This window comes from Panthera onca, chromosome D4 (genome assembly GCF_046562875.1).
Source record: "Panthera onca isolate mPanOnc1 chromosome D4, mPanOnc1 haplotype 2, whole genome shotgun sequence".
NCBI classification, from domain to species: Eukaryota; Metazoa; Chordata; class Mammalia; order Carnivora; family Felidae; genus Panthera; species Panthera onca.
This window is the reverse complement of record NC_138351.1, coordinates 68,769,151-68,787,186: the sequence shown is the minus strand read 5'-3', so window position 1 is coordinate 68,787,186 and position 18,036 is coordinate 68,769,151. Positions and strand designations below refer to the sequence as shown.

The window sequence follows — 18,036 nt, the reverse complement described above, 5'->3', positions numbered from 1 at the left end:
AGACGAGACAGCGGGTGAATACAAGAGGCTTTAAAACCAGAATTTAAATCTGAAGCCTATGGTATTTCTAAGACATATCAGGCCACTTTTATTTTTAAGAGTTTTCTCTCTCCATCCATTTCAAGGGAAACTCTGCATTCTGCTTTTCAGAAATCATCATTTTGGTCTCCCTCCAGGGAATTGCTTACAACCATATAGCAGCTCTTCACATTTTATAAATGAGTCCTCACCCGCCCATTCTGTTTCTCATTCACTCCTTCCTCAGCAAGGTTGTGAGGGCAGAGGAATGACAAGGTGAAAATCCCTGACGCTGAGAAGCCCCAGAGAAGCATGCATGGCAGAGCCCTGCACCTTTGCCTCCCTCCACGGGGAGGAAATCCTCGCAGCAGGAAGGAGTTTTTACCGTTGGCCGTCACTGTGGCGGTCCCTGTGATTTCCTGCCTGGAGAGAAGGTGAGGAACAGGGGACCAAGGAAAAGGTGCCAAGGCCACCCTGAGAGGGCGTCCCTGTAATCCACCCTCACCCCTGTACCCCAAGAAAACCGCCATTTAGGAAGGTTACCTCGGTGCAGCACGATGTGGTCGATCATGTTGCGTTTGTATTTGGTGTGATAGAGGCAGAGAGGACAGCGGAGATCTTTGGGGCCCTCCTCAGGAACCGCCGAATGCCCGGCTTCCACGTGCATAGTAAAAGCAGATCTGGGAGAGAGGTGTGGGGGACAGGCAATGAGTGTGATAGGGGATCATGTCACCCACACATCCCCTGCTGGCTATCTTCCTACGGGGCCTCTGGGTGTGACACCCCAGCTTGAGGGGCCAAAGTTGTAGTCGTTAATCATGTTGCTGACCACAGGCTCCTTGGTCACTCCTCAGACAACTGAACATTGTCGTGCAGCGGTAACTTCTTTTTGAAAGTTTTGCCACTTGGCTGGGTTCACAGCTTAGTTTGAAAAGCAATGGATTTCCCCATACACTTTAGTCTTCAAGATTAAAAGTTGCCTATTAAAAATATAAAACCAAAATCCCTATGAGAACATATTTCTCATCACACTCGGAAGGAGAGGGACTAGAATCAGGCTAATTGACTGGCTGCCCATGTGACTCTTCACAGGTAAGGGTGGGGAGGGCAAGTTGGCTGGGACATCATGGCTGCAGACGATCAGGTAAACCAAATATGGCTGTTGTAACAGCCTGAAGGGGGAAGGAAGGATTATCGTTGCCTTCCCCTCCTTTTAAAAACTGCCGCATTTACAAAGCCTTAAATGTCTCGTAAAAATGGACGAAACCAAGAGTTTAATGGGCAAGGTCCCCTTCTTATTAATGCAAGTACTTCTCTTCAGGGAGACACGTACACCTGTCAGGGGGCCCTTGTCATCTGGGTCTTTAGCCTTTTCCCATTTCTAAGGTCACATGCATATTTATCTGAAAAACAACTGAACCAAATTAATAGCCAGAGATAGAACACATTTTCCAAAAAATCCCCCAACTAAGATGTTGGTGGAGAAGAGACTTGTTCTTCCAATTCATGTTTTTCTTTGGCCACGAAGCCCACTTTTGCCCTCCTTGTTGTCTGGGGTCTATATTGAGTACTAGAGTGGCCGAAGGCTCTGGTCTTAATTGCAACAGGAAGAGACAGTAACAGCCTCTATCTGTAACACAGCACCTACTATTATATTATTAGAATAGCTCTCCATGATACTGTAACACTTATTAGTGTTTCCTTTGTGCCAGCACTATTCTGAGCGCTTTGGATAGAATGTTCATTTATTCCTCACATGAGTCTTAGAAGTTAGGTAGTATTATTATCTTTTTTTCACAGGTAAGGAACAGGTGGAACAGAGAAGCTTAGGCACTTGTCCTAAGTCACAGAGCCAGTCGGTGGCAAAGCTGGGATTCAAACCCAGGCAGTCAGGCTCCAAGGTAACCACTCGTAACCACTAACCTAAGCAGTGTTGCACAGGATGAGATTAACTCACAAGAGTCTAGATTACACCCTTGGACACACTCCATTCTTTGAGTTCGCCAATTCTGTTATACACAGGAGCAAAGGGGACTTTGGATTATCTTTTTCCAGATTGGAACCATCTCCCTAAAATTGGCTCAGTTCTAGTCTTCACAGTGCTGGAGTCTTGATTCTCTGGCTGTCTTTCAACAATATGATCTTAAGAAATACAAATTTCCTATAAGGGTAGCAGGGAAATCACAATTGCTGGGTTCTCTCTTGACTTTCACTTTGCTTTCAAAAACATATACATATTTTTTTCAAAGACAAATTTAAAAAAGGGAGGATAGTCCTCCGAGGGAAAAACACTCATTGCTTCATGCACTGGGCCAGAGAAATCCCTTACCGCAAACTCACACTTCCTGGGTGCCCACTGGCTCTAATTTTTAAATCCGTTTGTTCTGATAGAGCTCTTCATCCCAAACCCCTTTCACAAACCCCAAAGCAGTCCTCTGGAAGTAGCCTCCTTTTGTGAAGATTGGACCTAATGCCTGTATCATCCCACGGGCAGGGCCTCCCCTGAGCTCCAAGCAGGAGAGTGTAGGGAAGAGTGTGGTGAGGGGCGGAACAGGCGCAGCCACCTTGTGTTTCGGGGCTGTTCTTCATGTCACTTACTTAAAGCCTGTGTAAAAGGAGCAGTCTTTGCACTTGAAGAGCTTCTTCCCGCCGTGCTTGTCCCTGTAATGGCGTCTGATGCTCTGGATGTAGCCAGAGGAGAATTCACAGAATTCGCAGTGAAGAACAGCTTCGGTTTTCTGCTCAGCACCCCCGGCGGCCCCAGAAAGAGGCACGGGGCTAACACGGCTGTTGTTCCTTGCCAGGGCAGCGGACTGGTAGTGGTTCAACTGCTGCTGAACATCTGGAGGTTCTGAGTAGGAGGAGTCTGTGGACAGACGGGGAAAACGAGACCGGACACAGAGAACACAGTAGAGGTTTGACACTTGAAAGCCCCGACATTAGTGTGGAGTATTTTTTTTTTTTTTTTTTTTTTTAAAGATGAGGACTATGATCCGTCTTTCATCTTCATTTACATCCTACAACACAGATCTGGGGAAAGGCAGGTAGGAAGAAAGCGTCACTTCTTTGAGGGCTCACAGCATTTAAAAATAAAACTCTGAGGTTAAAGGTTTCAAAGTGAAGGAAGAAAATAAACTGTTTTTAAAAAGGAAATCACAGCGTGGCAACAGGCTGCCAAGGTATACCTGTCCTTGCAGGGGAGAGGAATAAATGCAAGAATGTACAAGGCATCCACACGAGAAAGGAAAGTAGTTGATGCAATATCTCCTCCTCTGGAGCCCAGAATGATTCAAGGGGGGAAAAAAAGGTCTTTAACAGAAATGTTCGAGCACATGGTGCTCACAAATATAAAAATGTTTTATGCCTTCACAGTCAAATGATTTAAAATTTAAAATATAAAGATCTAATAGTGTTCTCCTGGAATGGATGTTTAAAGCTTAGTCAGCATTAAGATGGAGATTTATTCATAAATCCCATTAAAATGAAACTCCAAATAAGTTTCCCTAAAAGGTATTTTAAAGTTTGCAATTCGGAGGAAAATGTCGGGAAATGACAGGCATAAATCTTAGCCCTGAGAAGCTTCAATGGCATGTGGTGGAGAAATCTGATCTAGATGGGAGGTGGGAAAATCTCCGTTTCTTAAAAAAGATAGAGAGAGAGAGAGAGAGAGAGTAAAAGAAAGGTCTTGAACCTTTTCCCAACACGCTGCTTTGAGTGTTGGGGCTACGCATTCAACACCATTGTCCCGCAGAACCTACGGCTGCCTATGACTGGCACAAATGAAGTCCATGAATACCGCACAGATGAATTTCAGTGTAACTTTCCTTGAAAAGACAACAAAGGGCTCTTTTTTTTAAGGCTTTCAAAAAGCGGGGGGCGGGGGGAAAGGGGATAGAAACTGTACCAGCCTCCTCCTGATTTGATGGACACTTAATTTTCCAAAGCCCGATTCCCCGAGGCAGGACGTGGAGGAATTCTGTAAAACCCGTATTGGATGAAACCAGAGTCCATCCATCCCGTCGGCCTCTTGGAGAAGAAAAACAAAAACAGAGCAGCCTCCCTTATTGTGAGGCCACCTCCTGTCTTCAAAATCCTCAAATACCTTCCGTTCTTGCTCTCCTCTCCCCCCCTCTCAATTTGTATTCCTCAAGATTGAGAAAAACCCCTTTGGAAATTGTAAACAAACCTGCCACACACACAAAAATAAAACAAAAGGAAACTTGAACAATACCTCCGAGCCTCCTTGGGTTCATTACCAGGTATAAACTGAAGACAAAGGAAGAAAGGAATGACACAAGTGAATTCATTTTACCCAAGTCTTTTATCTCTGGTTTCTTTATTCCTCAGCCCTAGCTGATGAACCCACTCAGGATCACAATACCTCAATTGTCAACTTCTCATTCTTTCTTTCAATAGCAGGTTTGTTTACCATTTCATGGATTGTTCGAGATGTTTTCTATTTAAGCTCTCAAGACTAGTTTCTGCTTAAAATACACGCACAGTAAAGCACGAGGCACATTCCGCCTCTCCTGTTAACACAGGCTTGAGCTTCAGGTTGGGCATTGCCCAGCCACCATCCCGACAAGCCCATCCTTCCTCTTGTTTGCTCTTTGCTCTGCGGGATTGGAATTCCGTGCCCAGCAAGGCCAAAGCCAGGTCCACGGCCCGTGAGCCGTCTGCCACCCGCAAATCTGCCCAGAGACCAGAAACAAACACCCCAAGGAACAGTCCGTTTCTCAAAAAGCGGCCACCAACAACAAGACACAGCACCCAGCTCAGCAAGTCCTGCCGGTCAGCTGCTAGTCACATCAGACAGACAGACCCCTGACAACGTCAATCCCTTTACAGCAGAAGTCGTAAAGAAGTAAGTTTTCCCCAAGCAGATAACAGGCCACGTAAATTCATCTCCCCCTGCTTTCCACCCAGCCCAACTTAACACCTACGCTAATCTCTTAGGGAGACTCCGTCCAACGGAAGGGAGTTTCCTTGGATTTAACACATTTTTCTTGTCTCTAGGGTCTACTGCGTTTTATTCCATCCATCCCAAAAAGCGAATTCTAAATTTTGACTTCAGCATATATGTTATATGAAACTTGAAGAAATAGAAATGCAAGAAGTCGTAGGAAAAGCATTCCAAGAAAGGGAGGCTCATCACCCTTCCGTCTTAAATGGCAAAAGGAACAGCCTCATGTATCATGCTATGAATTCCTTTTTGCCTGGCTAAAATCAGATGGACAGGTGGTTCATTTACAAAGACAGGCAAACCTCACCGCCTATGGTACATCTGTAGTAAAGCCTAGGTTACAACGTTTTGGGTCTCCTTAGAGCTTTACTTTCCTCTCTGGTGCCAAGATATACTATGTCTCTCATTCTCTCTCACTTGGGAGTTTGTGAATAATGTACAATTTTAGCACTTTGGGCACTAAAGTGACAAAGACGCGAGCGTGTATGATTTCACCCATCTTAAAAAAGCCCACTTGCTAACTACCTAAAATTCCAGCTTGTTCACAAGGCACAGCCTGAAGAGCAGGAACAGGGTCGTTTTGTGCCCAGGTTAGAAAGGCAAACAGATTGTTAGTACTGAAGGGCACATCACCAAGGTTAAATATCATCATTAAGACCATTTTCTTCATTCCAAGCTTATGGAAAGTGAAACCATTCTGTGCTTCAGACAGCCAGGCTTGCGGTCACTGGGAAATATGGCAGCAGAAGCACAGGAGTGTAAATCCAGTGGGAAACTAAACCAGGCTACGTCTTTGTCACCTGGATGGCCAGGAATACTTGTGATGGAACCAACAGCAGAGATGATGCTGGTCCCTATGTTCCTGACCCAACCCGGAGATATGCAGTCTATCAATTTAATTCTCTGACCTGTGACTCTATTTATGTGCAAAGTTTTAGAAATTACATCATACTGTACAGCTGTAGCTGTAAAATAAATCTAAGTCACATTAGCTATCCATTTTGTAAACTATCCATGGAAAGAATTCTATTTTGTAAAATCAGGATCAAACTAGACTTTTAGCGTGGATGGTCATGGTGCTTACTGACACGGGTTTGGAATTTATTGAACACCCAGCAATTAATTCTCACAACGATGGTGTGCAGTATGAGTTCTCATCCCAATTTCACCGATGAGGTAGTCGACACAGCTGGCTATACAGCTAGTAAGAGGCAGAGGTTGGATTTGGACAAAGATTCGTCTGACTCTAAAATCTGAGTCTTGCCCATCAGGCATCTATATCTAATGGTGACCTCAGGTCCCACGATGCACATCAGAAGAACGAGAAAGAACATCAGAGTGTTCCATCAACGATAAATATGTAGCAGAGAGGAGAGAGAAAAGGTGACAGAAAAATTGAAATACTTGGGAAAATAATTTCAGAACAGATAGAAATGAAAACAGGATAGAAAATAACAGTAAACTGGATGTAAAAGGAAACACTAAAATAAGCATTTCAGAGGACATGGGGGAAAAAAATAAAGCAAGATTCGTCGAAAAGAAAAAGAATCTCCAAACCTTCAAGACGTTTTATAGAAACAAAACACTGCGATCACACAGGAGGCAATTCTACAAGCAGGTGGCACAGGAGAGCACTGCAAATACCCAGATGGGAAACCAGCCAGCCCAAATGTCATGCTTTCATTAGATGCTTGATAAACTGCCCCCAAATAATAATGCTCTGAAATTCCTCAGGTGGGGTGTGCCTGGAAAAAGAAATGTACATGGATGGGAGACGGGTACTTTCCGGGGCTTCTGGGACAGGATTTCAAACCAGGGAGGGGGTGGGGTTCCAGATGAAACCTCTCGCCCCTCTCACGTAGCCATGTTCTTGGAGAAACGGGAAGATTTCTTCTTGCCATACTCGAGCTCCCACAATGCCAGCCAAACCTGGGTGACTATCAGTTCGAGAGGGTTTTTTTTTTTTTTTTTCTTGTTTTTTCTCCGGAAATTAGCCATCACAGAAACGATCACAAAAAATGTAATTTTATAAGGGCAGATGACAAACGAGTCAACTCTGGGAGTGGAATGAAGCTTTCTTGAATATTCTGATGCTCCCCACATTTGGTCAGCACCCTGTCAGTGCCAGGCTGTGTGCTGGCTCTAGGGACTCAAAGCCAAGGAAGACACAAGGGGCACCTTTCCAGAGCTCAGGTGTAGCGGGAGAGGGAGCAGAGCTGTTGTGACAACACAGGTCTTCTCCACGTCTTGCAAGCTCACCCCATTGACTGAAGGAACAAAAGAGGCGAGGAGAACAAATGAACAGTAATGGGAGAATTTAACTATTCCAAGATTAAGGGAGACACAAGGAAGAGTAAGAATCAATTGGGCAGTAAATTGTAGGAGCTGCGGAGGACAGCCCCCTTATGCACTGAGCGATCCAAAAAGGAAGCTGTACAGGACGATCAATTCTCAATTTTCTGCAGCTCCACAGAGAGGAAGTGAGTGAAGGTGAAAAAGTCGCAGAAGAATCTTGGTGCCAGCAACGACATTTAATTACATTTGAGCTAGATTTTCATGCAGACTTTGGGAGGCAGGCTCTTTGGTCAGTGCAAACCGAGTACCAGGAGAAAATAAAAGACAAAGGATTTTAGAGAAGCAAACTGTAGATGGGGTCAGGGGGGCAAGTGATTAAATTATATCCATTTGTCCGCAAATATATACTGTACATCAAAATCAACAGGAGACTCCGTTCTGGGGCAGTAGGACTGGGTTCCTGCCCTCAAGCGGCTCCCGGATAGACATGTAAATAACTGTGATTCCGTGCAAAAAATAAACGTCTTCATAGAGGCATCCACAAAGAACTAGTGGAGAAGAAGCAAAATCAGTATGCAGTGACTGATGAAACGTGGGTCTCGGAGAGACGAGGGGAATGTGAAGAGAAACCTGAATGTCCTTTAATAACTAGTATTAGTGTGTTCATTAATGAAATCACCACTAGACATGAAGATGCTGGAATGTTCAATTCACCAACACTTCCACCTTAAGTCATAAATAGAAATGAAGTAACTACATTCTTATCACCACGAGAAAAAGCGACATGGGGCACCCGAGTGGCTCAGTGGGTTAAACGTCTGACTCTTGGTTTCAGCTCAAGACATGATCTCACGGTTCATGCGATCAAGCCCCGTGTCGGGCTCTGGGCTGACAGTGTGGAGCCCGCTAGGGATTTCTCTCTTCTTCTCTCTCTCTCTGCCCCTCCCCAACCTGTGCTCTTTCTCTCTCTCTCTCAAAATAAATCAACTTAAAAACAAAACTTTAAAAAAAAGAAAAAGAAAAAAAAGAAAAACTGACTTAATTCCAACAGGGAAAAGGAACCAAGATCAGAGGATGAGTTTGAACAGAAAAATACGTACACCCAAGAGTGGGGTACACTGCATGAAGGAGAATTTAAAATCTTCTAACATAGCACAGAAAGTTCAAACTAATGCACAAATTGTAGTTTTCTTTAGAAAAGCAGGCGATTGAGCAGCTCAGGTTTGGTACTATAAGGAACCAGAAATAGGATATTACCTGTGGATAATTTAACCACAAATATTGTAAATATCCAAAGTATGGAGGGGGTGTGGGTGGGACCCAAATATGCTGGAAATACAGCCCGCTATTTCCAGCCAAGAAATCATAGAAAATTGGAGAAGGGCACACTAACAATGATGAGGGCAGTTAAAGACCTACTTGAGTGAACAGCCAGGAAACTTTTGGAATGCCATGCAATTTCTACCACCCCACTGCTAATAAACTTGAGCCTGGGGACAAAAATAGTCCAAGTGTGCTCACCTGGGTGCTAGTGACCCAGGTATCTGGGTGGAGAGAGAGAACCCTGCTGCAATGGGAAACCCAGCTGAGCTTTGAGTTGATTTGAGTCTTCACCTAAAGCTGAAAAAAAATTCGGACTCCTTAAACCCAACATGCTGAAGACTGACTTCCTCTTTGCCCACACTTCCCTTCTGCGCCCTTGCCCACGTGTCTGAATGTCAGTGAACAGCTCACCGGTTCGTCCAACTTCATACCGTGAGATTCTTCCTCCAAACTGCCCTGTGGCGACAGCGCTTCAGCCAAGTGCCACGTCCTGGAGACGTGTGTCATACTCGGCTCCAATCGTTTCCCCCTGTAGGTCTTCCCTTCCCATTGTCCACTCAGGTCCTCACAACCTGAGGGCACAGCTCTCACAGCCTATGTGGTCTTCCTTCCTCTGACGTCTGTTCTAGTTCAGCCTGCGTGCACGTCACAGATCTGTAGCATGCATCACTTACGTGGCTACCATAGGAGGATGGCCCCGCGCCCAAAGGCGAAGTCTCGATTCCTTAGTGCGGTACACAGAGCTCTTCAGTTCGGCCCCAGAGCCCGTTTTCAGCCTCACTTCTGGCTAGTTCCCAACTCCTTGCTCATTCTACCTATTTCATCGTTGGGAATCCTTGATCAGGGCTACTAAGTGCTCTTCCTCTTCTTTTTGGCTGGCAAACACCTACCCATCCTTCAAAGCTCAGCTGAAATGTCACCTGTTCTATGACAATTTTCCCCAACCATCCAGATAGGAATCTGCTCTCCTCGGTGCTTCGTCAACACAGACGCATCGAGATTCCCATCCTGGTCTCATTACACTTTCACGTTCCCCCAGACTTCTTTGTACCTGTTGTATTTGTTCCTGAGCTTGTTCAATTTAATTAGTATTACCTAACATGATGAAATATGGGTATAAAGTGTCATTTCTATGAAGCTACATTGAATGCTTTGAAAAGACTTGATAAAGTCAAGTTGCTAAAAAAAAAATTTCTGTCAAATTATGTTTTGGCAGGACCAACTATAAAAGATTGAGAACATAAAAATCTAGAAGGACTCTGCTCTAAGACTGTTCCACAAATGTCTAAATTATCACTCCACTTAAAAGAAACTGAATCTGGAACTGGCACATAACACAATGTAGGTGCCTGTGGTTTATATAAGAGAGGAACTAGGGAACTCCAATCAAAGGACCCAGACTCAAATACATAAGCTTGACCGTATGTCCCAATACTGATGAAGAAATCAATTTCTTAAGTGAAAGTAAAATGCTTAAAGCATTTTAAAAAAGATTCCCTACCTTTAGAACCTTTCAAATGTAACTGAGAAGGTGGCTATTGATTACATCAAATGAGAGTTTCTACTGTTTCAATCTATGTATTTGCCCCCAATTTTACATTAATTTAGAAAATACTTATTGAGAAGCATCTACATGCCAGGCACCTCGAAGCACTTGGGATACATCAGTGAAAAAGAAACAAGGGTCCTTGTGGAACTTACATTTTAGATCGGCAAGAACAGTACCTCACGTGCTTTTACGGCCACAGAGACTCCTGGTCCTTTCATGAAGAAAGGTGTTTAGGAGAATGTTCCTGGATTGAATTTGTGGACAACTTTCCTAAATCTAGGCCTGTCTGCCTGTCTATCTATCCATCCATCCATCGCCTATCATTTTATGTTAAACAGTATGTTGTCAAGATGATACACAGATTCAAAAGTTTACTTATTTAATAATTTTTCTTGAGTTCTATCTGAATCCTTTGGAAACCCCATTTAATCCTTTTGTTGCTCAAGGTACCTGTTGTTTACTTCATGCTACTAACACAGAGCAGAACTTGGCATCCAGAAGGATACCACCAACCACAAATCATCGACGCAACTTTCCAAGCATTTCCTTTGAAGAGTCTCAAAAATGTTCTCTATGGGCCATTCCCAAAGAAAATTGTATTAGAAACTAAGCTATGAAACACAAGCCATTTCAACTCCTTCTGGATAGTGTCTAAAGGGGAACATAAATCTCCAGAGGCAGCCACGTTATTTTATTTCCTTCTTTTGATTACGCCTTGAAAATCTCCAGGCCAAGGACTCTAGCACCTCCTCGTCTTCCATCATCAGTGGAGCTCTCTGGCCTGGATGCACAAGATTATGATACAATGGCCAGGGGGACAATGGGCACTGGATGACTATATATAGGAATTCTGGGCTTGGTTGTCATGGAGGCAAATGGAAAAACAAACGTCTAATCCTGAAAATAAGGTTGAGGCCAAACTTGAAGGAAACACACTTTGAAAACTTCCTGTCATTCTGATGAGTAAAAACAAAACCTTGAAATATGATCAGGGAATAGATGAGAAAACAAACCAAAACAAAACAAAAAATTAGTCTTCAAAATGACAAAAACACAGCAAAAAACAGAGGAGGGGCAACCTTCTCTTCTTGAGACTTAGTGTCCCATCATATTTTAGTTCATTGAAACGGTCTCTCAAAGGCCTTATTTTACATGAAGCTTCCTGTTCTCTCTCTCTTTGGGGGGAATCCAGGCAAGTCTGATTTCAGACAAAGAAGATTCTCAGACTTGCAGCTCACCGGGCCCTATATTTGGCGACAAAACCATTTGTCTCTCAGTGGTTTTTTTCAAATGGCATCACCAGCCACCCAGTCAATGAAATCAGAAGAAATCCTTGATTCGTTTCTTTTGTTCTACATGTTCAATGAGTGAGAAGCTCTGTTGGTTTGACCTCCTGAAAAGCACTTACTCTGTGATCCACTCACTGCCCCAACGCCATGGCTTGTTCAGGCCCTTATGGTTGCTGACATGAACTTCCAAAATATGTTCCCATTTTCAAGTTTCTTCTCCTCCTAAGATTCCTTTCTTTTCTAAAAGCAAACATGACCATGGGATTCACCATGTCTCACAGGAAAAGGTCCAAACTCTGCTGTGGTGCTCCCGGTCTCCTGTTCCTCCCCAGACCTACCTCACCCCCCACCCACCCTGCTCCCACCCTGCTTGTTGCCAGCCACCCAGAAGGTTCCTAACATTCACTGCGGGCTTTGCTCTCACAGCATCATTCAGTCTTGCAATGCCTTTCTGCTGCATTTCAGCCTTTTCAACTCACATGATCTTTCAAAACAGAACTCAATTCAAATCTGCCATCACTATAAAGGTCTTCCTTGATCTTTCTAGACATACCTATTAAAATCCCTACTAGTGCTCATCATGTGGCATTGAAGTTAACTTATTTTACCTCCACCAAAGCAGGATCTCTTTCAAAGTAGGATATCCATCCATCCATCCATCCATCCATCCATCCATCTATAATCCATGCATCTAGCAAGTTCATATCTTAGTTCATCTAGCAAATTCAGAACTTAGCTCATGGCCTGGCCCAAAACAGGTCCTCAATAAATGTGTTACTAAGATCCAAAGAGAGTTCAAACTGAAAAAAGTGTTCTGGAAAACCAGATTTAAAAGGAAAATCCAATTAACCAAATGTCACTCTCTCCTTGCATACTGAGGTGGATAGAGGCTTCCTATTGAAACACTGACCCACTTTTACTGAAGCAAGCCTGGGCCTTTTTAAAATTACCTGAAGAATGGCTTCTGGAACATGTGAGAATTTGAATGGCAAGAAATTCATAATCTCTGCCCATCCCAAGGAGCCAAAGGCATCATTTCTGGTCTTGACCCCAAATCTGCTATTAAGTCTAAACTTGGAAACAGATAATATCAGGATATCTGGGAACCACTTTAGTTGATTCTATATGCAACTCTCTCCTCCCTTTTCTGCACCCACTGACAGGCACAGATGTTTGTAGAATGTGCAGGTGTAACTGGCACCACATATTTAAATACACCGTGACTCTTCTGTAGTCAACTGCTACAGCCATGAAAATGGAGTCCTCTACAATCCACGAGAAGGTATTCGTGGATTACTTTCACACATTTATCACTACATTCTCACTGTATCAACTGTTTCACCAATTTTTCTCCATCAGGAACGCACGCTCATCCCAGGTTATGTAGCGCACAGACGACGCATTTTGCATAAAGACTGGTGGCGGTTCAGCACAGCAGAGATGACTTCATGTTACCCAGCTAGTCAATGGAGAAACAGGAATATAACCTGGGGCTCCTGCATGCCCCAGTTTCGAAAACACGTTCTTTTTCTGCCACAGTCATTAGCAAACATTGTAGGTATTCCTTCTGCACTAACCGTTATTTGTAACTCAAAGTGTGTGTTCTTAAAAACCCTCCTGGAAGCAGGCTGGAAATTTGTAGGGAAACGAATGAATGTGTGGTGAAGGAGGCTTTTTCTAATGTTGTTTTTGGAGGAAACTCTGGGTGGCATCTGCCATTGTTAGTTGAGAAGCTCTTACAATACCAAATGCATAATTCACCTGTGACTCTTTTGAATTGTGTGATGAGGAAGTAATGTTTCCTGCTGTTCGTTTAGATGGTATGGATGTCTTTACCACACTGAAAATCCAACGAAAAGCGTGGAGTACAAAAGCCTCTACATCAGTGAGTTGGCCTCAACCACAGAGAGCTCGCTAGCAACTTCGGATGGCATTGAGAGCTCACGGGCCGTGGGCAAGACCACAGAGTTTCCTCCTCAAGACCTGCCTGGAGGGAGGATGCCTACTGACTTCAAGGAGTTGGTCACAATGGATGGCTTGCTAGGAACAGTGCCGTGAGCCCGGGCAGGGAGCAACTGTAGAAATTTCTTCAAAGATTAGCTAATCAGGAGGAAAGAACACACCTGAGTATAAGCATATATATTTAGATACGTGTAGAGCTCTAAGAGATGATATGGAAATCAGGTGAGAAAGACAATGGTTTGTCAAGAATAGAATAAGCAGCCACACTTCAAAGCACAGAGTTTTGCTAAAACTGTCCCCCAGCAGCGGGAGTCTCCTAACCAACAAACCCAGTGGGCTTCTTATCCATTTTTCCTTTTCTTTTCACCTATTCCCAGTGTAAGAAAATCCTGGCTCTGGGTGAAGCTACATTTTTAATCACCGCTAAAGCACTAGGTCCTTCCCTGAGGATAGACAGCTCTCCCACCCACTCTAAACTCACCCACAGGAATACTTCTCAGTGCTGCTGGGCTCAGCTGTAGGGCGCAAGCCTCCAAGAAGGCAGCGGGACAGGTGGGGACATCCAGGTTCACCTTCCACTGTCTCAGCCAGCTCTGTGTCTAACACCTGTCAAGGGCTTCTTGCAAGGTCTCTCACTGATCTTCACCATTACCTTACAGGACGCGAAAAGCAAGGGAGCAGCTGGAGAAGAGGCAACCTCTCCTCTACCCAGAGGTGCACAGAGGCCTCCTTGTAACCCTGTGGAGGTTGGTTACAAGTTAAGCAGACCTCTGCTTCCTCACCTATACAATGAAGACCATAATGCTGGCAATTCTGGGTGCTGTGCAGAGCAGGCCAGTGTGTGAAGTAAAGTCTCCTGGCACACAAAAGAGTGCTTTAAGGGTCTCAGTTCCACAGCAATTACAGTCTACATCACATAATTTTGCACTGAATTGTAAATTGCCTGTTAGCGGTTAGGCAGTGGATTCTATCAATGAAAGAATTTGGTCTCCTTCACTAGACTGCAGGAAGGATCGGCATGGGCGTCTCTCACACTGCTCTAAACAGATGTAACTGACCCTCACCCCAGCTCCAGGCACACGGTAGGAGCTCGGCAGCTAGTTTTTGACTGATTGATTCTGGGCAAAGCCAAGCGCATGGCTACTTCTGGCAACGAGCTCCCAGCTTATCTGGTGGTGGAGATGGCTGTAGTGGGGAGGGGATTGATCGTGGGGCTTGGATTCAGCTCAAAGGCAGGGCTTGACCTGAATAACACCACAGACTCAATGATTCGCCCCATTTTGTTGGCTAACAATGCACACAGCATGGTCACAAATCAACTTGCTGCAAAAAGAATTGTCAGAGCGAATTTCACCTCCCAACTTTAGAGGCTCTCTTGGGGAGAACATGCTGGGGTCGCTTTCCTTTCAAATTTTTTTTAAGCTCACCTCCAGCTTTGAGTAGGTCCTTGGGTACCCAATTCATAGGTGTGGCAATCATCCTCATCATCAATGACCCTCTCCCAAACCATCCCACCTGATGCCACAGGCCCCGTCCTTTACTCCCCTCTCCCTCATTCTCCTCTGCACAGCACTTCGATCTATCATACACATATATGCTGCTTGATGATGTGGTTTTCCCTACCAACTGTGGGGGACCTTGTCTCAAATTTCTCAGCCTGCGTGGATTTTTGGATTTACTTTCATGACTAACGAGAGCATCGAGGCTGGCTTGGGGGCCTGTGGCTCGGCTGAGCCTCGAGTGTTTGATCTGAGCCAAGAGGTAGCCCTGCCATCACACGCCCCGCCCCGCATCTCAGCCTTTCGAGCGCCATGGCCGGCGCGTGGTACCGTGAACATCAACACTTCTAGATCCACTCACGCAAATAACTTGTTTGGGTGCCTGTGGTGTGTGAGGTAATCTGTCATACTCTGGGCACCCAAAAATAAAAGGATGGCCTCTGCCTTCAGGAAAGCTGATGGTCTTGGGGGAGATGGAAAGAAAGACCGTTACAGCAGCGTATGATCAGTGCTAGGTCACTGAAGAGAGCTCAAAGATCTGTAAGGAGCACAAAGGAGGCCCCTCAGCCAGACCGGAAGGCTTCTGGAGGAAACAAGACTCAAGTTTCCAAGGATGAGTCGGAATTAGCCAAGTCAATGGAATAATGAGGAGGAGAGGCAAAAACAGGGGGAGGAGGGCATTCCAGGAAGAAGGGACAGCAAGGCCTGGAGTGTGAGGAATCTGCGAAGGCAGGGCACTCAGCGTGGCTGTGGGGCTGGGCGCAGCAGCGACGAGAGGTAAGGAATGATCTCAGAGAGAAATGTGGGGCCCAGATAACAACCTGCATGCTGAGCTTGGAATGTACTCGGAAGGCAAAGTAGACAGCCACCGGAGGATGTTAAGCAGGAACCAGGTGAGACAGAGGCTTCACATTTTTACCTTTTCCGTGTCTCTAAACTGCACCCACAGCCCCAACCAAGTCCCTCTCAGACGGGGAAGGTGGCTTGGTACAAACGCATTCCCACAGTGAGAAAAACCAACTAGCAGCACATTCCTTCTTGCTGAGAGAATCTCAGCAGCAGCCTGGGATTCCATACTTCGTTTTGTTAAGTAGAAAACACCTACGTAGTGTCTTTTCTGCTCTGGATTTTACCAGCAGGTTGGAAGTGTTCATCTGAAATTCAGTTCCTACTGTTTCTATCGAATGCACCACACTTACATCTGGAATAGATTACGGCCCTACCTATGGGAGAGATAGAGAGAAACTCAATAGGCTACCTTTTCTGCTCCCTACCAACCCTTCACGTGCAAAAATCTAACAAGGAAGCACAGGAAACCAAGTGATATGTCCACATGCTGGCAAACACAATAAATGTGTGGGTGTCAGCCAAGATCCTGTGGTCGGTTTTCCAAATACAGGGTCTCAGCAACATCCAAAAGGTTTCTAGATCTATATTTTACCCCTAAATTTTAATAGCCAGGTGCCAACACAATACTTTCTTGCATTCATTTAGCTTCAACTCAATGGTCAAAAATATTATTTCGTAAAGTGATCAAATATTCTTCTGGATTTCTCGGCTTTATATAAATGGTTTGTTTGTTCATAACATAATAGCTGTTAACATAAAATTTAACAAATTAAATAAAATTTAATCAAATGCATTAATTTATTAAAATACAATTTAACAAAAATTTAAGAAAACATTTATATAAAGCTAACAAAGGTTGCTTGTTATGACTAACCAACAACATGGTTATTGTCGTTTACGATAGGTATTTGCAGATACACAGATCATTGGATCTCGTATTTCCAGAGCTCTGGGGTCGTTAGGGGAGATTACTACAGCACGTACTACAAATGAGTTAGCCCCCAAAGAAAAGAGCAAATGCCCAAGGGCATTTCCATCTGTTGTCAACAGAGTGGCTGGAAGACAACAGGGTTCTGCAGTAAGGAAAAAAAAAATCAAATCTACATTTACTGCTTTAAACTGTTTAATGACTATCTACAGGACACAACTAAATTTCATTTTACATTTATAGGACATCTACTCTAGGAAGAAAATGGCCTTGTGCCAGATGTTTAGAAAATAAAGATGAGCAGGACAAAAAGCCTGTCCCTAATGAGCTCCTTTTCTGGTAATATCATGGAGTTGGTGGCATGGACCACACATGTCCCCAAGAGAGGTAGGCCACAGCACCAGAGGACTCTGGAGGAGGGAGAGCTGCCCCATCAGGGACACCATGAAAAGCTTCATAAAAGTGAAGGAATTTGCCCACAATGCTGAAGGACAAGCCAGGTGGGGACATGTGGGAACAGAGGCTGGGAGGGGTGGCTGGGGACAGGCATGGACAATGTTGAGGGTGGGAATTTTTTTTTAAACAGGCTATGTAGAGCTGTTAAAGATTTTGGAGTAGGAGAATAAAGCACATGATTGAGTGCATGGTGTAGGTGAATGGAGTTTACAAGGGGAGGGGGACGGGATGGCTTGGGTAGGAGAGGGAGCGGGAAGGAGGGGTGAGAGGAAGTAAGGAGGCAGGAGACAACAGGACTTTCTGGACAGCTTAGTGGCTGATGGATCATGGGCCAAGAAGACCTGAAGACACAGATGGGTCCGGCTGGCTACAATGAGCCCTGGCACAGGGGCAAGTCTGGGTAGAAGGTAAAGGGTTCCCTTTCAGAATTTTTGAGATGAAGGCTGTGTGAGACCCTGGGGAGGAGAGAATAAGAAGCAGATGGAAAAGAGGGTCTGGAACTGAACCTGAAAGGTTAGGGCGGGAGGTGGGGGATTTTGGCCGCATCATTTAAAAAGTGAGTTGATTCCCTGTGTGTGTGAAGGGGGGGCAGCGAGGACCAGACCAGGAGGACCGAGGACCAGACCAAGGTCTGTGTGTTGGCAGCTGGAGGAAAAGAGGTGAAAACACAGTAAAAACAAGGTACTACCAGCGCGGCCAGAGGAGAGCCTGAAACAGACAGCAGGTCCCAAACCACGGGAGGAGAATTTCCCCGGGAGGAAGGTCAGCAGTTTTAAATGCCACGGACAAAAAAAGAAGGATGAGGCAGGAGCAAGAGGCCATGGACTTGTTTGTCTGGAGTCGTCGTCAACCTATGTCATTACCATGGTAGGGGCCAGAGTCACAAAGGCCAGGCATTCCGGACG

At 44.8% G+C, this 18,036-nt stretch overlaps 1 protein-coding gene across 9 annotated transcripts in view; it reads right to left on the bottom strand.

The window, feature by feature from the left end:
• ZNF462 (zinc finger protein 462) overlaps positions 1-18,036 on the bottom strand; it is a 140,446-nt gene that overhangs the window by 32,014 nt on the left and 90,396 nt on the right. For all 9 annotated transcript variants that reach the window (XR_013551707.2, XR_013551706.2, XM_078436609.2 and 6 more), the window contains exons 8-9: positions 2,617-2,884; positions 562-698 (exon numbers count right to left, since the gene is read on the bottom strand). Coding sequence is in view for 7 of the 9 variants with exons in the window: in XM_078436609.2 (XP_078292735.2) it covers positions 562-698; positions 2,617-2,884 (405 nt within the window). In the remaining 2 variants the exon portion in view is untranslated. The remainder of the gene's footprint in view (positions 1-561; positions 699-2,616; positions 2,885-18,036) is intronic.